Raw genomic sequence first — 24,195 nt, forward strand, 5'->3', positions numbered from 1 at the left:
TATGTTAGTCCCAGAACAGTTTTTTCTCTTACCAGACAATTCCTCTGAGTGAATTTGCTGCTTTGAGATGTCTTCAGTGACCCATTAGCGGACTCAACACCTGGGATTTTGGTTAAGATGCAGTCGCTTGGAGGGGAGGTTTGGAGCTTGTCAAGGTCCCTGATGTCTGCCATGCACATTTTTTTCCTCAGCGATGAGCTGCCACTGGTTCACATGTTGACATCCCATCCTTGTTGCCAGAGTTGTTGTGGAAATTTAAAGATGAATTCACAGAGAGCAAGTTGTCTTTCACAATTTTATTGCAATAACAAGTTCACATTTGTAGATGCAGGTCTACATAGATGAAGAGATGCTGTATGAAGTTCAGTGTTGGTAGTTGTACATACAGCCACACACATCACAATCATCCCGTATTTGTCATCCTAACAGTTCTTTTTAATTAATTCACCATATCTCTCTTTCTTTTCTTTCTTTTGGTCTCTGCTGAGAATTAAGAGTTGAAGGCTGAATCCTTATCTGCCTTTCCTCCCTGGACTATCCCTCTGTGCCTCTGTCTAATGAGCAATAAAGTTACAGTGACTGAGTCCCACATCTCACTTTTGATGGTACCTGTTGGGAACATTTTTGCATGGGAAGCAGAGAAGAAATAGTTTTACAATGTGCTTTTGACTATAAGGCAGTATAGCATAATCTTAAGACAATACGTTTCCGTTTCAGTTACACCTGTGGTTTTCTTTGTCCAAATATGAAAAAAAGTAAATATAAAAATGAAAAACATGAAAAAGCCTACTATATGTCACAAACCTCCTCAAACTGTGTCACCAGGAGTGGACACAAACCAAGGTCAAGTGCCTATCGATATTTTTATTTTTTATTTGACTTTTTACTAAAGGATAAGCATGGTATGTGAAGGTCAGGTGCATTAGTTGTGTAGGAAGTCGGGAGATCACCAAATTATTATAATTGTACAAGTGCTGTAAATACCAGTGGTGGAAAGTAGCTAAATACATTTACTCAAATATTTGGCATGAGGTGATTAATGGGAGAGTAAAGAAGAAAAACAAAGTTCTGATACACAAATATGTTTTCAGTTTTTGGATTTTTTCTCTAATCTTTGAGATTTTGGTGAAATATTGGATCATTTGTCCATTTATTGAAATGAAACCATGTGAGAAATTTAGAGGGGAAATCACTATTTGGTGGAGCTGTTAACAACTCATAGACATCTGAAATGTGACCCCAACTACACACTGCTTTTTGTAAGACGTCAAAAGCCAAAAAGGTTGGAAACCACTGCTTTCATCTTTTACAATGTGTTGTGTTTTTTATATTATCCATTGTGTCAAATCTTCATCTGAAAAGTAACTAAAGCTGTCAAATAAACGTTGAGTAGAAAGTACAAGATTTCTCTCTGAAATGTAGTGGAGTGGAAGCATAAAGTTACATCAAATGGAAATACTCAAGAAAAGTACAAGTACCTCAAAATTGTACTTCAGTATTGCAGTTGAGTAAATGTACTTAGTTATTTCCCTCCACTGGATTTAATGCAAGGACATAATGTGCTAATAAGATGATACATTTGTTAACCCATAACAAAAATAACAGGAGAGCTCCTGAAATCATGAAAAAATATTTTTGATCTTATTGCACAAGATTTTCTTTTTCCTGAGAGGGGCCATTTTGTCTAATGAGTAAGTGTTACCTTCGATACTTTAAGTAAATTTTGCTGGCAATACTAGAATTTTGAAATCAGGACTTTTACCTGTAACAGAAAATTTTTACATTGTGGTATTGTTTTGTCACTTAAAGTACTTCTACTACCACTTAAAAACTCTAATACACACTTATCACAATAAGTATGTATTAATCTGTGGGGGACAGTTCCCACTGGGGGGTGGAGACATGTGTCACTAGCCGTTGTCTCCTAACCCCCTGCAAGAAACGTTTCAAGAGGGGGTGGGTGAAGACAGGTCTGTCGCCAAAACCCTCATGACAAGAGGAAACAGCTGCATACACTTTATGCCTCTTGACATGAGGTCGGCGCCCCTGTTCTCCAGACCCAGAATGTGGAGGGCTCTCAGAGACAGGAGCTGTTCTGAGGCCCACACCAACAGGTTCTGTACCATCTTCAACAGGGCTGCAGATCAGACTCCACCCTGCCTGTTCGCAACCGTAGGCAACCGTGGTGCGTTTGTCTGTTCTCACCAACGCGTGTCTCCCCTGAACCAGAGTCAGGAAGTGTTGGAGAACCAGGAGCACCGCCTGGAGTTCGAGGTGGTTGATGTTTTGGTTCCCCCCTGAAGGCCACACACCATCTATCGCTCTGCCCCGCCAACAGGATAATGATCCTAATCATACCTTGAAATCCACCATGGACTCCCTCGAGAGATGCAAGCTGAAGGTTTTGGAGTGGCCCTCAGAGTCCCCTGACTTAAACATAATTGAAAATCTGTGGGTAGATCTTAAAAGAGCTGTGCATGCAAGACGGCCCAAGAATATTGCAAAACTTAAAGACTTGTGCAAGGAAGAATGGGAGAAAATCCCAAATACATGAACTGAAAGACTTTTAGCTGGCTACAAAAAGTGATAAGCTGTGATATCTGCCGGAGGGGGTGTTACTAAGTAGAGGAGAACGTGGTAACATGAGCCACTTTTTACATTTGATGATTTTACAGCAAAATAAAACTGTATTTGTTTCAAATAATAGTTACTGTATATACCTCAGGTTGTTGTGTACCCATGGAAATTAAAATAAGTCAAATCTAATTATTACGGTTTTAGAACAATGACCCATGAAAAAAGCCAGTCCTATGGCACGACTTATCCCAAGGTAGGGGTAAAATGAGCATGGGGATTGGGTAAATTGAGCGCTCTAGGGGTAAACAGTGCTCCCATTAAATACTGATATAAAACTGACATCAAACTATTTTGAGATAATTTTGAACTTTATTAATGCCATCAATTTAACAAAGGCAAAAACTCATGCTTTTAAGTAAAATGATATCTTTGTGTCCTGTTGTTCAAAATGATACCTAAACATTTTCAGTAAAGATTAAACTATGATCTTTGTGTGTTAGCTACAGAAAGAATGTGTGTGTAAATGCGCTTTTGTGTATACAGACAGGTGACAAATTAAAAGAAAAACTGGTCCAGGTCTGAATGCTTGACCCCTACAGTGAGGGGATCTGGGGGCTCTGTTATGTTTTGGGGGGGCATTTTGCTGGTGTGGTTTGGGTCCACTTGTCCCCCTAGTGGGAGGAGTCACTGCAAATCAATACAAAGTTGTTCTGAGTGATCACCTTTATCTTGTGATGAAACATTTCTATCCTGATGGGAGTGGTCTCTTCCAGGATGACAATGGCTCCATCCACAGGGCACGAGGGGTCACTGAATGGTATAATGAGTATGAAAATTATGTGTATCATATGCTATGGCCTTCACAGTCACCAGATCTCAACCCAACTGAACACCTATGGGAGATTTTGGACTAACATGTTAGACAGCACTGTCCACCACCGTCATCAAAACACCAAATGAGGGAATATCTTTTTGAAGTATGGCGTTCATCCCTCCAGAAGCGTTCCAGAGACTTACAGAATCAATGCCAAGGTGTATTGAAGCTGTTCTGACGGCCCAACACCTTACTAAGACTCTTTATGTTTGGTTTGGGTCCACTTGTCCCCCTAGTGGGAAGAGTCACTGCAAATCAATACAAAGTTGTTCTGAGTGATCACCTTTATCCTGTGATGAAACATTTCTATCCTGATGGGAGTGGTCTCTTCCAGGATGACAATGCCCCCATCCACAGGGCATGAGGGGTCACTGAATGGTATGATGAGTATGAAAATTATGTGTATCATATGCTATGGCCTTCACAGTCACCAGATCTCAACCCAACTGAACACCTATGGGAGATTTTGGACTAACATGACATGAACAAGCTGTTCTGACGGCCCAACACCTTACTAAGACTCTTTATGTTGCTGTAATTTGTCACCTGTCTGTATCTACAGCACATTTATGTGTGGATTAAACTTAACATTAGTCAGCAATTAGGTATTTATTCATCAACATTGTAACACTTGTAACAGGGATCAAACATGAACAATGTCTCTAGTCTCTAGAATATCAGAAAATAATGTTGGGGGTTAAATTGAGCCATTGACTCAACTTGCCCCAACATCACTGGCACGTTTTACCCCACAAACTCCATTTTGACAAAACTGTTTCATACAGTGGCTCAGATCTACAATTATGCTGAGTTTATGACCTTGTTTTGTAGCTTACACTTACTTAAATTAACATGTAATAATGTCCAAAAAGTGTCTATTTTAATTAAGATACAAGACTGATCACTTCAGTAATGCGATGAATTCACTTGGAAGGACAAAAATCTTGTTTTTTGCTCTGTTTTGCTTACCACTCTCTCCATGTCTCTCATGTGGTGTCTCTTACCACATCTCTCCTACTTTCTTAATTTGTGGTCACATGATTACTTTTGTTTATGGTTACCTCGATAAAGGTGATGGCTCATTTTACCCACTGGCTCGATTTACTCCAACTTTTGCAAATGCCACAATGATGTTTTTATTTTTTATTTTTGTTCAATTTATCACAACATGACACAGAAGACACAGCTTAAGAAAATGAATGAAAATCAACATAAATTAAAAGATGAGACATTTGACAGAAAGATGATGACAACCTGAGATATGATTGAACTTGCTGGAAGAGGTCAGCAGTGACCCAGATTGAATGAAGAGAGTGCATAAGAAAGAATATAAAAGAGTAAATAATGGGAAAGATCTAACACCAAAACACTGCCCCAGATATAAAGAATGCTTACCGCAGCTGTTAAGATCTTAGTGATCTTTGAGCTTTAAGGATTGCAGAGTCATCAGGGCACATAAGAAGCATAAGCAGAGGAAGATCACCGGCCCAGTTGTTGGAGGGAAGCTGTTGAGATACCTTGCATAGCTGCTAAGGTAGCAACGCCTATCCTAAGTGAGTGACCTGAATAATGTTTGGAGGAATATTACATCTCAGAAGAACCTGTTCCAAATGATAGATGAACCAAAATTTGGGCATGGGATTGTTATCTGGAGTCAGAAAAGTGGGGCATTAGGGTCAGAACAAGGTCTGATTTTTAAATATTTACACATTGATTTAAATGGGCAGAACTGAAAGTCTGTGCGAGCAATGATTACAGAGCAAGTGCCCCCAGCTTTAGAGTGTTTAAGAAAAAGACTAAAGAAATCTGGATGAAAAGTCTGCAAAAGTAACATCTTTCGCTGGATTGAATGAATTCACCACTCCTAAAAAATCCATAAAAAGCTAATAGAAAAGAACAATCCAGTAGTGAGTTGAAATGAGGGAAAATATAACCCTGTTTCAAGACTGATAGCATTTTATGCAAGATGGAAAGAATAATTGGGAGTCGATTAACAGTGCTAGAGGGGGAAAATTTTGAAATGCCTTTGAGTAACAGTTTAATGGCTGGATTAGAAAATAAACTGGGGAAAGATGGATCGAAGCATCTAGCATCAAACTGAATACCAGCAACCAAACCTCTTATGTACTGTGGTTTAAAGTGATGCACAGACAGGCAATGACAAATAAAAGTGTAAACAGCACTGATTTTAACAGGTTTTAGTGGTAGTTTCATGGAGACACAGAACAAGGCAAAACTTTTCCAAGCAAAATCATATGATTTCAGAGTTGATGCAGCTAAACCCTTTCTCATATAAAACCTGGCAGATTCCAAATACAACTGCAGGGAAAGTTGTGAGTAAGTAAGAAAGTATTGTTTAGTAGAGGGCTAATGACTCTAGTGGGCGAGTAGCTGGACTGATGGTTTTTTCGTCAGAGGGGGGAACGGGTGTTTCAATTTGGACAGCAAGTGGCAAGATTCATTGTACGGAGGGTCAATCAGCAGAAAGTCGTCAAGGAGGTGAAGAACAGAGGGAACTCGGACTCAATTTAAAAGTATCCAGCAAAGGGCCTCAGAAACTTGATTGAAAATGAAAGGACTGCTTCTACAGCCAAATGTGAGATGCATGGCGAAATACAGTTTGGATTCCCATTTTAAGCCAAAGAGATGCCACTGCAAGGGATGTATTGAAACAATTTTGAAGGCATATGTACTGTCAGCTTTGGAGAGCCATGCACCCTGACCAGCTAGCTTAATAAGCTTGATAGCATTGTCCATGGTATAATGAAGAGAAAAAGGCTTAAGTGGGATAAGATTATTAACGCTAGGATATGACCTGGAGTGAGGAGCTGAAAGATCAAATATGAGTCTTCTCTTTCTGGAGTATTTTCTTGTTGCAACACCTATCGGACTAGTGTGAAACACAGGAAATGGAGAAGAACTAAAAGGCCCAACTAAATAACCTTTATTGAACTCTTTTATTAGTAGCTTGGACACTATGACCAGCTCTTTAAGTGCAGAATGAACATTTTTTGACACATATGAAGAAGTCAAGGATGAGAAAACCCCTACCCAAAACCCTTGAGAAAGACCAGTGAGCAAATGATCAATAAATACAGAATCAGGATACGGGACAGTTCTGATGTCAAAGCTGGGACATTTATTGGAGCAGGGGGTGGATTTTTAATAAGTCTTTGCACCGCGACAATGCTGCAGAGGGCGAAACCTGCATGGGCACACTGATTTTGGATGAACATCTTTGCAGTTGCTGCAAATGTGAAGAAGCATGCAGTTGGGGTGAATTCACACATTTTCATTGAAATTGTTACATATGAGCTGATTGTTGAAGAGATTCACCTTGTGGCCACAGCTGTCAATTTTCTCTCTCACAGGAGGAGGTGGATCAGTCTTAGCTTTATGCTGGGCTCGTGATCTTGGGGGAAAAACGGTGCCAAAGGGCAGAAGGCCTCTGAATGACCCATATTGCCACAAGTGATGCATGACACGGCTTGAGGACCACCCACTAGCATGACCAGCAATTCAGTGTCTAAAACAGACCAGCTCAGTCGGATGTTTGATTGAGAGATGTAGAGAGCGGCTTCGCTAGAGAAACCTTTGTTGTATTGTGGTAGAGGATGTTTTTACCATATCTCAAGGTCACCGGTGAGAGCGAAATAAGTGTCCTATTCTTGTCGATAACGGAGCATATCATGTCTCGATATATATGCCAAAAGCTACAACAAATTCACCAATTGACATGTCTCTTGACAATATGCGATTGACAGATTTTATAACAACTGTAAAGTTTTCCCCAGTGGACACCTTGTTTTCCCATTCTGGAGATGAAAGAATTAGACTGATCAGGTTAATATCTTTCCCCTGTAAAATTGTTGCTCTTAGACGAGGAGAGAAATTAGCTCCAGAAGAAACATACAGCCTACCTAGCATGGGAGCAGAGACAGCCCAAGCCAGGGAATGTTGTGGCATGTCTGGGTTGGTTGCAGTGAGAATGAATGCTTGAGGCATGAATCTGCAGGTTTTGAGAGCCAGAGAGTGATGCAGAGGAAGATGATGAAGCTTGGGCATTCTCCAGAAGCTGGAAGCGAGCATCAATAGCTTGTATGGAAGATGCCAGAGATTGCAGTGTAGAAGCGAGGGCATTATCTGATGAAGGAGCAGCAGCTTGATCAGAATGATCATGCAGCCCTCCATGCTTGGCTGGAGGGGCTGCATGATGCCTTTTCACAAATCACCTTGTGAGCCAAGTCATGAAGCTGCGAGAGCTCCAGACCTAGAGGTGGAGAAATGCCATGGGCTTTTAAGATCTCCAAGATTTCTGCACCTGATCCTTCTTGGCAAGCAGCAATCCGAATGCTGTGGCGAGCTGCCGATGAGATGGAGGCAGAATCTAAATGATCAGTCTCAAAGACACCCATTTATGAGTCTGACATCATGGCAAAAGATGACAGCCCAAAGATTAGCAGTAAAGCAAAGCGTAGACTTGCCATAAACCAACAGCACAATCTATGCACGCCAGCAGCATGCCAGACTAAGGCTGTATTCAGACCACATAAGGCGGTACGGCGAAAGTGCCAGTTCTCCCATTCATTTGAATGAGGGTAGTGTATTTTGTCTGTGGGCATTTTGGCCACTGTGCGGACTGTGGCCTGCAATAAACCCGTTGTCACTGTGACCGAAGGCTGCGGTGGCCAATCACAGCCAGAAATCAGACAGATCAGAGCTGTAAACTCTGCCATGAGGGAAGACAAAGACATTACTAAGTGAGGGGAGGACATTTGTCTTTGTTTGATAACGTTAAAAGTAAAGGTGTCCTGACTCACTTTAAAAGAGACAAGAGAAGGAGAGAGACAGAGAAAGAGAGAGAGAGAGAGAGAGAGCAGCAGTGGTCAAGTGAGCTAGAGAGTGAATGTAGAGAGGGAGCGCTGGTAGTGAGAATGCCAGTGACTCAGATCAATAAAACCTTATTTTCTGATTGTTTCACCACGGGTACGTTCCGGAGCACAAATAAACACACCCACACCCCCCCACACCTCCGCTCGCTGAACGCTGCACCACCTGATTTGGTCTGAATAAAGCAGAGAGAAAGAGACATTTTTAAAAAGACAGCAACCAGATGATAGGCTAGCAATGAAAATGTGTCACCGAGCTATTGAATAGAAGTGATCAGCTGGTGACAGCTGAAACTCAAACTATGCCCCCGTGTGTTGACAGCTAGGAAATGATTGAGCATGTGTGAGAAATGGGAATGAAAGGGAGGTATGAGCAATAAAATTACACCAGGCATACAAAAGATAGTCTTACTGAAAGAACTTTCGCTAAGCTTCATATGGTTTACGTCATTAAAAAGGCAATTATATTCCTCTTTTATTATTATCCCCCTCATAATAATAATTTAAAAACTCATGGTAATGATTGTGAAGACCTGCATGTTACTGCATTGTTCATCTTACTGTGTCTTCACCTCTTTTTCCTACAGAACAGCCCACAGAAGCTTCACCCTCTTGCATCCCCCCAACCCTGCCCTGTGCCAACCATACTCAGGCAGCAGATTCTCACCAGTAATTACATTGACCTCACCCAACTTATTCAACCAACTTCAACCTCATGTCCCCAGGGAACTGCTCACTTCATTCGGTCTCTTGGAACTTAAACAGCTGCTTCCAGCTCACTCCAAACACCCTGGGGTGGCTGAATTCGCTTTCACATTCTCATTGTATTGAGTCGTCATCTGTTCTGCTTTCCCCAACCGCAGGTCTGAGTTTCACGACTACCTGTTGTTTATCCTCGACCTGGCCTTATGGTTTGGCGGCAACAACTTCTATTCATACCATGTCTTCTTCACCTCTCAAGCTGCAGGACACCTGCAACAGTTCAACCAGGGCACATACTGAGGATCGCTGGATCCAGAGCTGTACTGCCGAGTCTTTGTAACTCACTTGTCACTCAATTGAGACCTGTGTAGCACCCCTTCCCATCCCGCCACAGCATGCACCCTCTCTGCTCCTCTGCCCCACGCCTCAACTGTGGAAAAGCAAAGTCCCGCAGTTTTCTGTAGCTTACCCCCAGCAGCTCCTCCGCTGTCCATCACCCCCAAACCAGCCATTGCCCAGCTGTCCACCCTTGGCCCTCTCCCCAAAGGCGTGGATAAGAGAGGAATTCCAACCTCTATCAGGGTGGGGGTATGATCTGCAATCACTACAATGACCTGGGATGCAACATCTTCAGCTGCAGATTCCTACACACCTGCTTGTTCTGCAGTGGAGCCCACACCAGATCGACTTGTCCACATAATCCAACTAAGCAAGGCTTGTGTAAGTATCTCAATACCCCCATTAAAATGGATGCTCTAGCCACCGCCTTACAGAACCACCCAGACTACCAGTTTGTTAACTACAGTCCGACCCTGACACAGTTGACAAACTCTTGCAAAAAGAAGTTGAAGATGCATTTGTGATTGGCCCTTTCTCCAGCCCTCCTTTCCCATCTTTCAGGATTAGTCCAATCGGGGTAGCAACAAGGAAGTATTCCAGGAAAAAGAGGCTCATCATCATCCCCCCACGGATCCACCATCCCGAGCATCAACAGCCTGATTCCCAGGACGGACTTTTCTCTGCAGTACACCTCAATTGATCATGCCATCTCCCTCATCTGCCTCGCAGGCCAAGGAGCATGGTTGTCCGAGGTGGCTGACCTTTAGTTGCAAGATTTGCCCAAAAATCTTTGACTCCTTATCCGAGGCTCTCTGCTGGATCCTGTCAAACAGCTACAAACTCCCGTAAATCATTCACGTACTTGATGACTTTCTCACAATTACGCTGCCATCTTCATTCCCATCATACAGTCTCACCACCATGACTTTCGCATTCACGAAACTTGGTGTTCCTCTCTTTCCAGAGAAAACAGAAGGCCCCAGCACATCTCTGGAATTTCTCGGCAGCACCCTTGCTCCCGTTTCACTCCAAGCATCCTTGCCTACTGAGAAACTCCACCGGATTTCATTGCTCACCCCAAATTTTCTTCTGGCCGACATATGCACCAAACACCAATTACTTTCGCTGCTGGGCCATTTCAACTACACTATCATCCCTCAGGTCGATCCTTCTTGTCACACCTTCTCTCCATAGGCACCACCATCCCATCCATTCATGACCATGTCACGCTCAACAATGCATGCAAGATGGAACTGAAATTGTGTTCCTCTCCTCCTGGAATGGTATCACTTTCTTTTACAACGACCATGTCACCAATGCAGACAACATTCAGCTGTGTACAGACACAGCCCCTTCAGTTGGTTTCGGCGGCTACTAAAGTGGCAGGTGGTTCTCAGCCAAATGGCTGCTCGATTTCTCTTCTCTCAGCCCTTCCTCCACCACCTGCAAAATGTACCTGATAGTCATTGCAGTCATTCTTTGGGGTTACGAATGGTCCAAGAGGACAAACGCTATCTACTCCAACAACAGCGCCATCGCCGACATCCTCAAAAAAGGCCGGTCGTAGTGTCTGGACATCATGCTGTTCATGCGTAAGCTCACACTGGTTTTGGCCCAGCACCAGCTCATCCAAGCATACCACATCCCAAGCCACAAAAATGCAGTTGTTGACTCACTCTCTCATTTCAGAAATTCAGACAACTGGCTCCAGCCTTTGACCCTCCTCTGACCCCAGTCCCACCATCCAAACATGCAGCAAGCTGCTCTTTTTTTTTAAATCGTAGGCTTCAACAAAAATGGCAGTGCAGAACCTGCAGAAAGCACTTTGTCTGATCGAGGCCATATTGGGTATTCTATTGTTTTTACTGTGGATTCTATGGTGCTTTTATGTCTGGAGCACTAGACCAAATTAATTTCCCCAGCTGGGATAATAAAGTTAATCTAAATCTGATTCTAAAAAACTGTCATTAAAAAATGCAGTTTCCTACAGAAGTACAACAGTTGTTGTGCAACTGGCCCAGTACTAAACTGCTATGTGAAAGCTGTGTGTTCTCACAGTAACAATCTTTCACATTATATCTATATTGGTCATCACAGTAACATTTCAGCAGAAGTGACAATTAATTTTACCATGAAATACGACAGGAAGAAAGGCACAGTTTCACTTAAATGAATCCAGAGATTATTTCATAAAAGTAAATATTATATTTCATACATATAGGTTCTGTACTTGGACCAATTCTATTCACCTTATATATGCTTCCTTTAGGTAATATTATTAGGAAACACTCCATAAATTTTCACTGTTACGCAGATGACACCCAATTATATTTATCAGTGAAGCCAGATGAACCCAATCAGTTAAACAAACTCCAAACATGCCTTAACGACATAAAGACCTGGATGACCTGCAATTTTCTACTACTAAATTCAGATAAAACTGAAGTTATTGTGCTTGGCCCTAAACACCTTAGAAACACATTATCTAATGATAAAGCTACTCTGGATGGCATTACCCTGGCCTCCAGCACCACCGTAAGGAATCTGGGAGTTATCTTTGGTCAGGATATGTCCTTTAACTCCCACATAAATCAAATCTCAAGGACTGCCTTTTTTCACTTACGTAATATCACAAAAATCAGGCACATCCTGTCCCTAAAAGATGCAGAAAAACTAGTTCACGCATTTGTTACTTCTAGGCTGGATTATTGCAATTCCTTATTATCAGGCTGCCCTAACAAGTCTCTAAAGACTCTCCAACTGGTCCAGAATGCAGCTGCACGTGTTCTGACTAAAACTAGAAAAAGAGACCACATTTCTCCCATTTTAGCTTCACTACATTGGCTTCCTGTAAAATTTAGAATAGAATTTAAAATCCTTCTCCTAACCTACAAAGCCCTTAATGGTCAGGCACCATATCTTGAAGAGCTCATAATACCGTATTATCCCACTAGAACACTGTGCTCCCAGTATGCAGGCTTACTGGTGGTCCCTACAGTCTTTAAAAGTAGAATGGGAGGCAGAGCCTTCAGCTATCAGGCTCCTCTTCTATGGAACCATCTACCGGATTCAGTCCGGGGTGCAGACACCCTCTCTATGTTTAAGAGTAGGCTTAAAACTTTCCTTTTTGATAAAGCTTATAGTTAGGGCCGACCAGGCTCGCCTTGGATCAGCCCTTAGTTATGCTGCTATAGGCCTAGACTGCTGGGGGACTTCCCATGTTGCACTGAGCTCCTCTCTCCTCCTCCTCCTCTCCATCTGTATGCATTCATGTAACATCAATGCATGTCACTAACTTTGCTTCTTCCCCGGAGTTTTTTGTGCTTTCTCATCTCACAGGAAAAGCTGAGTCCCGGGCCGAACCTTCGCGGTCCTTCACAGTCCTGATGGCATCCTTCCCTGGCTGTTGCTGCTCGTGCTTGTTGTTGTTGTTGTTGTGATTTTTTTTCTTCTGTCCCCCCTCCCCCTTTCCCTCTCTCTTTCTCTCTCTCAACCCAACCGGTCAAAGCAGATGGCCGCCCACCAAGAGCCGGGGTCTGCTTGAGATTTCTACCCGTTAAAGGGGAGTTTTTCCTTACCGCTGTCGCCAAGTGCTTGCTCATGGGGGAATTGTTGGGTCTCTGTATATTAAAGAGTACGGTCTTGACCTGCTCTATGTGAAAAGTGCCTTGAGATGACTTCTGTTGTGATATGGCGCTATATAAATAAAAATTGATTGATTGATTGACATGTAGCATGTCTCACTGCTACTGTGAGTTCCCTTGGCAGATAACACCAACACGACAGACTAGTCACAGAGAACACCTTTTATTTTCTGCTTCATGCACACACTTCCACATAAATAATAAACATAAAGCCACCATGCGCCTGTGGTTACCCAGCTTCTACTGGCACATGCGGTTCAGTCTCTGGAGTCCCTCAGCCTCACCAAATAATAGTTTTGGCCTTCGCCAAACAAATCCTGACAGCCAGCCTGTCTGTTTCTTGGGTGTGCAGCAGCCATCTGAGCTCCAGCACACTACTGCATTTGAGAGGGAGAATACAATTAGTTAACAAGCACCACCGCTCTCCTGAGCCATATCCACACCTCTCTCCTGCAGCTAAACACTGACCACGCCCACCTCAACAATACATTCAAAATGTTAAGACGTGATGGGATTTCAGCTCTTTCTGTATGAAGGTCAGATGGGACTTACTGAGCAGTATTGTTCATGTCAGTGAGCTGATTTAGCACAATGACTGCAATGATCTTCAAACAAGTTTGTTCCGCGGGACACAGATCATGTTAGAAAAAAGATGCAGCAGATGGAGATTGAGAAAAAAAAACCCTTATGACTTCAAAGAAACCCTTTTTTTCCCCATTTTTGCACTATTTTCAAAATGGTCCTCACACTTGACTCAAAACTTCACTTGCTGCCAATTTTGACTGTCAGGTTTGGTACTGACTTCCTGAAGTCAACAACATACTTGATTTTATTAACAAGATATATTAAACATTAAAAGGACTCTCCTTTGTTTTTATTATTCATTTATTTGTTTATTTAACTTGGGCCACACAGATAAGCACATTACATACAGATAATGCAATACTTTATGAATGAAAACTCTACCTACGTTCTGTTTTTGAAGAATTTGACTATGGTGCCATCTTACCTTTTAAAGTTTTTTATAAAATTATTACAGGCTTGATTATTGATTTGGAGGCCTGCCCCCTGCTAATCACAGAGTAGGATATATGTGATAAAATCATGGCATGTGTATACATTTGAGCTGCTTCGAGAGATATACGTGGTCTTACCAAACAAAAACAGTTAGTAGTCTAGACAATTTCCTTATATGGGTGTCGCGGGTTCGCTTTCAATGATGGCTCAGACGATGAGAAACTTCAGTGTGGTGATTTTTTATTCACACCAAGTTCCCCAAACAAGAGTGGCAAAAATATTTACAGTGCAGAAGTGGAAAAACCCTAACAACAAAAAAAAAAAAATTTACACTACAGGTTTCCTACTGGCAGCTCGTCACCCACATTGTTACTTAGCCACGACCAAAAACCCAACCAAAAAAAAATGAGCAGAGCTCCCCCTTATATATTCTTAGCCCCTCCCCCGGGCAAACCAATTAACAAATTATAGTATCCTGCGTTCAAATTTGACATCACAACAAACATAAATTCAAAAATCAATGATATATTTCGCATAAAGGAAAAATGGCACTAATCGCCCTTCATATAGCTATGGCCAAATACCCCCAAACCAAAATAAACCATAAAATATCAGTCCATACAATGTTGATGGTATAGTCCACGGTCACATGGCCCTCTTAAGCGCGCCACCAAGCGCTATTTATAGTGTGTCCAGGAAGTGCCTCAGTTTGGCCCATGCCCTGAGGCAACCAGAGGCAGCAGCAGCAGGTAAGTGTGTGTGTGTGTGTGTGTGTGTGTGTGTGTGTGTGTGGGTCACAATGGGCATCACACTTAAGTTGAGAATGCAAAATGACACCTAGATATTTATGGATCCCTCCCAGACATGTTTTAAGACATATAAAAAATACTCTGCTTGAAATATAAGAATCTGTCTGGTATGGTTTTCCCCACAAAACCAGTTCAGTTATCTCATTAAAATTCTTAAAACTATATCTTGTCATTCTCCTTCATTAAAAATCCAGGATTTATGAATATGCAAATATTGTTCATTGTCCATTCTCAGTGTATGCGCACTAGAGCCTTCAGGTTTCCACATCACATTTGTATAAGCTGCATACTGGACCATGATTGGCTCCCAACTGGTTGTGATGTCATAAATCATGCTCCTAGTTTTGAACTCAGATTTAAACTTTCCCCTTTCAACAGTCTTTTAGTGCCAAACTCTTCCTTTAAATCATTCTACACATTGTAGCATAAAAATTTAAGTGAAGGATCAATAAGCAAAAACACATTTTTGGGGGGACTTTAAGCTGACTGCAACTGACTCATCAGAAAATATAACTGTAATTACAGTATACTACATGTCTCATTTCTTACAGAAACTTCTTTGGAAACAATTATGTGTGAAATGTAAGCAGAAGCTGGGGAGGGCACATCTTTTCACTACTGAATGTGAGAAAGGAATGTGAAAAGAATGTGTGCGACTTGACATCACAAAACCATCTGACAGTGGAATAATGGTTCAACAATTTACAACACAACAAATCCCCTCCCACACACACACACACACACACACACACACACACACACACACACACACACACACACAAGTTTGTGCAGCTATCCTTGTTAGGACCTTGCATAGACTCTATCCATTTTGTACAGCCGAACTCTAACCCTAAACCTGACCAATTCATGCCTAATCCTAACCTTAACCTAACCTCGATTCACACCTCCCCCTAACCTTAAGCAGGACCTCAGAAATGACATTTTGCCAAATTAGGACTGGGCTTTGGTCCCCATGAGGACTACTCGTCCCAATAAGGTCAGTGTTTATGCCTCAAACGATCCCAATAAGGATAGAAAAATGAATACACACACACACACACACACACACACACACTTCCTTCCCCTTGCTGGCTGACTTATATGGAGTGACTTGAGCTGAGTTGTGAGTCAGACAGTTCTGGTCCTCAGAGTCAGACAACAAGGAGAAGCTCCTCTGCTGGCCAGGCGGTAAGTCAGCTCAGCTCACCCTGATCCTCATTCCCACAAACATCTGATTTGAGCTCCTTGGAGGTTCTCAGTTAAAGGGATTGTTTTCTAGCTCTCCTTATTTGCGTTACAGAAGCATGCACAAATAGCTCTTATGTACTACTATACATTTTCAAAAGTTTGATAATATTTAGAATTTTAATTTCATACTGACTGCATCATTGCATCATATTGTGAATGCTGTGTATGATGGTTGCATTTGTGTTTCTCACAGATTTGACTGCTAACATTTGAGGAAGATGGAATCAACAACAACATATGAGTATGATGATTCTAACCAGTCCAGTGACAATGGACTATGTATTAGTGATGGTGAAAACTTACTGGGAGCTCAACTGTCCACCTTTTATTACTTCATGTTTCTCTTCAGTCTTTTTGGCAACGGGCTGGTCCTGGTCATCATCTATCGGTGAGCAGACAAACAAAACTCTCAAATTCAAACAAATTATTGGTTTACCAATAAACTTGTAAAATACACACAACCCTTACTATAATTACCTGTGAATTACAGTATCATTGAAATAGTCTACAAAGAGTAAATTAAAGTTGTAATCCTTACAATTTAGCATCGATTGTGATTTAATACTACAGATCCCAGAATTCTGCGGGCAGAAAACACTAGTGAAGCAACTACTTTGTTAAAAATACAACAGAAGAACAACTGCTACAGCTCTGATACACTGGTAGGAGAGTGAACAGTGAGGCTGATACCAATGAGATAAAATTAAAAACAGTAGTGCTTATAGTCACTTGTGTATGTGTAGGCAGTTTGACTCAAGTGCAGAAATGTGGACACTGCCACTGACAATTAAAACTACTTTATAGACAGGTTACCAAATGTAAATGCAATGAATTACTATTGTTCAAAAATGCAGGTCAAAAACAGCATTAAAAATGGGGTTTGATTTCATTAAAATCATAAAGATTAAAACTTTAAGAAATCCAGAATATAGAAAAAAGTATTATTCTCATCAATTAAGTTAAAGTTTGATACATAATGTTTACATGCATTTTAGATGTATGTTTTTACAATTTAGTATTTTTAATGCAAGTGAATCACCATTTTAGCCATTTCCTACAGTCACTGTTGTAAATTAGGTAGACAGAATATCTGAACACCCCCAAGTACAATGCTATAAAATTTAGCAGCAACACAAACTACAACCTCAAAAATGACCATGAAGTTCAATCAATACCTCTTAAATCATACTACAATACATAATAAATTGGCAACAGAGTAAAATGACGATAGATAATAAATGTTGATAGATGATTTTATCAATGTTGTAAGATATGTGGGAGGCAGAATAGACAGAGTACATAACAGGTTGGGGCACTGGTTTTAGACCGGTGGGGGGACAGGTGGATTTGACCGGAGATGTCATCAGGTTGACAGAAAAAAAAGACAAACTGGGGGAGTATCAGACAATGAAGTCATGTTAGGAGCTTCTTATTCTTGTGCCCACTGAGAGAGTAATATTGTAGCTATTCAGTAGGTAAAGTTCTTCTCTCCAAGACCACTGCTCTCTCTCTACCTTTGTGAGCAGGCAACTGTGAACATATTTCTGATGTCCATTTCTATTTCTATTTCTATTTCTATCGGACCATTCATAGCTCAGAGATTACAAATGAAATCTCTAAACTGGCCTCATTTCTTTGGTCACAAAGCTTAGTTGAAATCAGTGATGGTTCAGTTTAACATTCTTCCGAACAGTTTCAGTGCAGCTTTTTCAACCACCGGCAGAACTGGAATGAAAAGAAATCAGTATCGTTATTGGTTCTTGATGCATTAACCTCTGTAAATGATAGAAAATCACATATGATGCACAAAAGCTCATAAAGAAAAAAAGATAATAGTAAGCAAATAGCTCAATAACCCAAATGTGATGATGATCAATAAAAAGAGCCAGGTATGACAGTGGAGTGTTTGGGGTAGGCTTGCCATATATATGTGCAAGTAAAATATTTGAGAGGTTCTTGTAGGAACATCTACATTTATTAATAAAAACTCCTCATTTGATCAGGGGCACCACTTCCCGTTGTTAGCCTAATTTAACTGTACCGGGAAGAAACACAGAAACAATTTTGTCAATCTCACATCTGACATTGTGTGTTAACGATACAAGGATCTAAATCTCTGCTTTAATGGAAGCCACAGACAACAACATGCTGATAAATTTATATTTAATGAACTAAAATGGTTAACAAGTAAATAAATGAGGTATAACTGCAAACAGATAAATCAATAATCAACCATGTGCAATATGTTCTAAATGGCGTATTAGGAGTTATGAATGGTTCATGTTTAAATGTGAATGAATAATAGCGTAATTACCAGAGATTTATTTTATGGCTGAGTGAGTTCAACTAACCAACTTCTCTAAGAAAAAAACTGGAGAGTTCAACTCAAACGACACCAACTCTTAATCATAGAAGTAGGTGGAGGGCAAGAGAAGTGTTGTTTAGCCCACTGTGCTATGATTGTCCTCAGATGACTCAGCTGGTTACTCAGCTATTGTCTGCAGCATCAGGAATCAGCTGTTCTGCAGTGGAGTTCCCAGCAGGGTGTCCCAGCAGAGTTTCTGCTAGTGAGAGTTGCGGGAGCCTTAAGACACAGTGTTGTTGTAACAAATTCTTCAGGTGATTTGCCAAATCACCACAGGGTTGAACTGTTAGATGAAGACTGATCTGATATGGTTGTCTTCTGGTAGCACAGCGTTGAGGATATCTTGATCCGTAGGGAGCGTGTCGTTTTAATTGAAGTCTCTGACTGACTATACTGACTTTGTTACTAAATAACTCAAAAAATAATCTTGCCCGCCAGAACGAAACTATATTTCAAGATATTAAGCACGAAAGAATTTCAACATAAAGTTTGTTTCACTGAAGTTGCAATACTGCACATAGCTTAAAAGAAAAGAAAGTTAACCTAGGGGATCACATGATATGAAAGAAAAAGTACAGAGAAAGTTAAAATTGCAGGTCTTTAGGGACATGATGTGAGTCTCTTGGAGATACAAAAGTAAAAAGCAAATGAAAAAGAGCCCTGGGCAGAGGCCGACATGCTAGTAGGGGCGAATTTTTGGGTGGAGACGGATATTCTCTGAGAGAAAACATGTGATCTCTCTGAGTTGATTACAAGAGATTAAATTTAAATTAAATCTTACACGTTTCATCATGGTAATTCACATTTAAACATGAATTGCATAGTTCAGTATGTTACTCAAATGTTCAGAGACACACATAATGTAATCACTATCACAATACCTGAGTTGAATCCTCTGATTAGGTTACACAATAAAATTAAAATGCAATATTTGACTATACTTCTAAAAACATGTTCTCATACAAAAGTTAACGATCATCAGTCCAGCTTAATTAAAACATCCTATAATTATTTAACAAACTTACTCCTAATATTAACTAACTAAAAGTTATACAGAGTTTAATAGCAATTTAGTGAATATCATCATCAGGAAACATTATACAGTATTTGCAGAGACCTCTTCTTCAGTGTTCAAAGCGATATAAAAATGTAACCACTGGGTGGCACTGCTGGTACATGTACTGTGTGACTAATTCATCTAAATATGTGCATCTCAACTATACTTTATCACAGAGAATTCAGAGTGAGACCATTTACTTTGTGACTAATAATCCATAGATTACAAGATGGTTATATATTTAGTTAACATTGAATCAGACTTCTGGCTTTAAGGAACACAGAAACTCAAGCCAAGCCTTCTCTTAATTTACAACATGCATCTGAAGTCACACTAGAGTGAAAAACAAAGAGAGGAGGATAAGTGTGTGTGTGTGTGTGTGTGTGTGTGTGTGTGTGTGTGTGTGTGTGTAGGCATGGTTAAGAAGGAGAGAAAGAGAATTTGATTGTCCCAACTCATCAAAACAGGCTGATGAGGTTAAATTGTGGGAAAACAGTCTCTTTAAAAAGTCCCTTAATCCAGTGTTTCCTGAGACGAATTGATAAAAAAAATGTAGCAATTTTTTAGTTTGTGTCATAAGTTTCACTTGGAATTTATCCCACACAGTTGGTGGGGGTCTCTGGAGGTAGAATGAGAGGGGATGGCTCTGTGAAGAGTCAAAATTGACACCTTAATGTGGAGAAAGGATTCTCAGTTTACCTTTGAGGGCATTTCCAGACCGAAGTTGAATAGACATCTATATCCTTGAGGTTCGAGGTTATCGTTGATTGAGCCCAGACCTTCTCTGGGCTCTTACAGAAATTGGCATAAGAAAAGGAGGGGTGTTTGTTCCCCTACATTCTGAAGTGGCAGATGAGTGTATGAACAAGATGAAGACTACTAGCAAACTTGCCTTCATCGCAAAGCCCAACAGTCTCTGTTGTTCAACCAAAGGAAAGAAAACAAGTCTGTTGGTCATTGAAAAGCAAACTGATGAGAAACTAAAAAAAAATGACAATGCCCACTTAATAGGCACGGTTAAGTTTATTTTTAAATACCATAGTTAATTGTTGTAAATAAAGAGGAACATAGCCCATCTCTCCAGACATTACTTGAACAGACTCTCTATGGGAATGACCTGAAGCACTGACTGCTGTTTATCTTGTGATGCTCCTGTACCGGACAAATGGTGCAATTTCAGTCATTTGGTGTATATTTTACCTGTGAGGTAGTTAGCACTGTGCTTACCAGGATTAAACAAACAAGTTTATTTGTTTATTTTATTGATTCCTTATTTAAGGAAGGGAATCCTACACTTAATGTGAAGCACAGTACTTAAAGGCAAAAATAAATTCATTGAGAATTAAACATTTAACGTTCTCATTAATACTTTAAATTGGGAATGCAGTAATTGAGTATCCCGTTATGTTTGTCTCAAAATAATTAAATGTTATCTGTAACTTATTTAATGATTTGCTTTCTTGAGTATTCAAATATTGTAGCATTTGGTTATTTGTTTGAAAGATCTGTATGCTCTCAAAGGAGTGGTGGCTATTTTGAAACATGTTGAAAATACTAGCTTGTATTTTTTTTTATTGCCCTGCATCCATCCCAGAATCAATTATGGAGAGTGTGCAATCTGCACAACTCGACATTCAGCAGAGATTTGTTGACTTGGACAAGTTCAGACTGAAGTAAATTGAACACTTTACAATTTACATTAGGCCTGTCCATTGATAGCTGTACAAGGTTCTTCATTTCCGGTGTCGGAGAGCATATTTTGCATTCCCCCTCCGATTTCCTAAATTCTCCCTGGAAACTCCGAGCCTACATACCAGATTTTCACCTGCCTCCCATCCCAAATCTGGATGTGCAGGGCCATCTGTTTGAGTTGGAGAGCTTTGTTCAGGCTTTTGTCGAACATGATTAAGTAACCAGCTTGTCTGGACACCTTTCTGATGACAAGTGATTTGAAGTAGGGTGCAGTTCCAAATGTGGCAACGTACGCACACTTTGTTTCCCCACAACTAAATTTGGCTGCTATTCCGCTGTCAGTAAACATAGCTCTGAAAAGCTCACCTGTGTTAGCACACAAGCTGTATGAATGATGTGAGTCCATTGTCTTCAGTGCCCACATAAATTCAGCTGATAGCAGCTGATTGGTTGCTGCAGTGGATTGGTTGTGTATAGTGTGTATATTCAAAGCTTTTCCAATACATTCTATTAATTCCAAACCAACACCACTTCACTCAAGCTGCTTGTCAGATTCACTGCTTCCTCCCATTTTAACCTGGGTGCTCTGGTTGGACACACATGGAGAGCCGGGGCTAACGTTAGCTGAGAGGCTAGTGGGGCATTAGCCGCAGCATGGCCGGAGGGAAGCACAGCTGGCTAGCCCTAATGTTAGCCCCGGTTCTGCATGTGGATCCAACCAGAGCACTGAGCCCCGGTTTGTTATTCAAGTTAAAGTGGGAAGAAGCAGCCAGTCTGACGGGCAGCTTTGGTGAAGTGGAGCCTGCGGAGGAAGTACTGGGACTGTCAGGGTGAAACAGTCTGAGGAGGGAAGCACAATCAGGCAGCGGAGGAGATGGCAACAAATCTGCCTCTCATAATTGGCAGAATTTCGGCCGATACTGATGACGTGTGGATAATATCGTGTATCCTTAGCAGTAACATAACCTTTGTCTGGACGAATTCACTTTAGTTGAGGTTAAGTGCTAACCAAGTGCCATGCTAGCACATTGCTTATATGCTGATGTTAAGCAAGTATAATGTTTACCATGGTCACCACCTTAATTTACATTGCTAACATGTGCTATTTAGCATTGAACACAACACCACCTTAATTTACATTGCTAACATGTGCTATTTAGCATTGAACACAAAGAACAGCTGAGGATGATGGGAGTGTCATTAATTTTAAGGTGTTTGGTCAAAAAATGAAGTACTGGTCAAATTGAAATACTAACTTGTTGGCACTAGATTCCCACACACAGACTACTATATATCTGGGTGGCAATCTCAGGCAGATTCATTTCATGCATTTTCAACTTACATTATCAATAACAGGCAGTAATACACTGAAATGTTCAAACACCCTTCATGGTTTGAAACAAAATCTCTTGTAATCTTTGAATCTCTATGCAAACCAGTCCTGGAAACAAAGTTAAAGATCGCCTCGACAATTTAAATAAATGCCTGATTGCATGTCATTTTCCGGGAGATGTTCTTCTCAAAGGTTCTAGGTTATGCAGTGGCATCAAGGTAAAATATTAGGCAATTACAGGCAGTACAAGAAGCTAGCTCGCTCACCACAAAAACAAAAAACTGAACTGAGAGAATTGTGTAACGTTGAATGAGTGAACTTTCTCTATTTCAGGACTCTGCAGTATGACCTGTCAATCAATAGATTTCAAAGCAGTTTATCTAGTTGACACGCTTTACTTAAATTGATGCTAAAGATGTTCAGATTTACTTCACTGCCACCAACCAATCCACAGTTTGGAAATTATTTTGAAATATTACTGTCAAAAATGCTTGTGTGACCCATAGTCTCTGTTTTTTCTACATTTAACGGTTTAATTGGCCACTTCTTAGGTTTGAGAAGCTGACCACTGTGACCAACATCTTGCTGCTCAACCTAGTGGTGTCCTCCCTGATCTTCATGAGCAGTCTTCCCTTCGTGGGAGTCTACAAGCAGCTCTCCCACTGGATCTTTGGCGAAGTAATGTGCAAGATTGTAGGCAGTGTCTACTACCTGGGCCTCTACAGTTCTGTCCTGTTTCTAACTCTCCTGACCTTCGACCGATACCTTGGCGTTGTTTACTGCTTGCATGCGTCACAGGTGAGGAATCAACGCTATGCACTACTCTCCTGTGCTGTGGTGTGGCTGGTCAGTGGTCTGGCGTGCATCCCAAACATGATTCTCCACACAGCTTTTACTCATCATATGACCAACAAAACGCTCTGCCAGGAATATCCTCTTAACACAACGTCTATTGATGACAAGCTAAGAGCATCTGGATTTTACCTTCAACTTTTCCTTTTCTTGCTCTTTCCTCTGATTGTTATTGTGTACTGCTATGTTAGGATTGCTATCACTGTCATATCATCCAAGGTAGTTACCAAGTTCAAGACAGTCAGGCTGATATTTATCATTGTCCTGTTGTTTTTTATATGCTGGACCCCATTCAATGTTGTACAACTAATACCTGAAAACGAGTCCTGTGAGGAAAAGCAGAAGAGGGGTTATGCACTTCAAGTCACGCGTGACATTGCCTACATTTACTTCTGGATCAGTCCCATCTTCTATACATTTGTTGGTAAAAAGTTCCAGAGCTACTTCAGACAGCTGCTGGTGAAATGCTTCCCAGGGTTAAAGAAGCATATTTCTGTCAGTCAGGTTAGCAGAACTAGTATGTCCACAAAAAGTACACCAAATGTTGAGTTGAGTTGAGTTTTAGGGATGGGGACTCCTTTGTGTCTCAGCCCTGCCATGTGTTGAACAAACCATGGTTTTACAAGCAACAGAAAGAAGTATGTTAAGGTGGAAAGCAATGACATGAGTAGGGATATAAATTTGCCTATAGCAGGAGTAAAGCCAAAATATAAACCATAACAACATCCATATGTCAGTTAGCTATGTTGCTAATTTCACCTTTCTTAAGCAAGTAAGAACATGTTTTGAAAGTTTGT

At 40.8% G+C, this 24,195-nt stretch overlaps 1 protein-coding gene across 1 annotated transcript; it reads left to right on the forward strand.

The window, feature by feature from the left end:
- Positions 1–22,723: 22,723 nt before the first annotated feature.
- LOC122973019 (C-C chemokine receptor type 1-like) lies at positions 22,724–23,982 on the forward strand. The gene is made up of 2 exons (XM_044340466.1): positions 22,724–22,764; positions 23,098–23,982. Exons 1-2 carry the CDS (start codon positions 22,724–22,726, stop codon positions 23,954–23,956), a joined length of 900 nt encoding a protein of 299 aa, XP_044196401.1. The 3' UTR covers positions 23,957–23,982.
- The last annotated feature ends 213 nt before the right edge of the window (positions 23,983–24,195 follow it).

Source organism: Thunnus albacares, chromosome 21, assembly GCF_914725855.1.
Source record: "Thunnus albacares chromosome 21, fThuAlb1.1, whole genome shotgun sequence".
Lineage (NCBI taxonomy): Eukaryota > Metazoa > Chordata > Actinopteri > Scombriformes > Scombridae > Thunnus > Thunnus albacares.

Excerpts from the sequence above, each read along its gene's own strand:
- LOC122973019 (XM_044340466.1), top strand. The coding sequence starts at position 22,724 with ATGTTCTTCTCAAAGGTTCTAGGTTATGCAGTGGCATCAAG. Across the intron at positions 22,765-23,097 it reads GGTTATGCAGTGGCATCAAG|GTTTGAGAAGCTGACCACTG; the intron begins GTAAAATATTAG and ends GCCACTTCTTAG.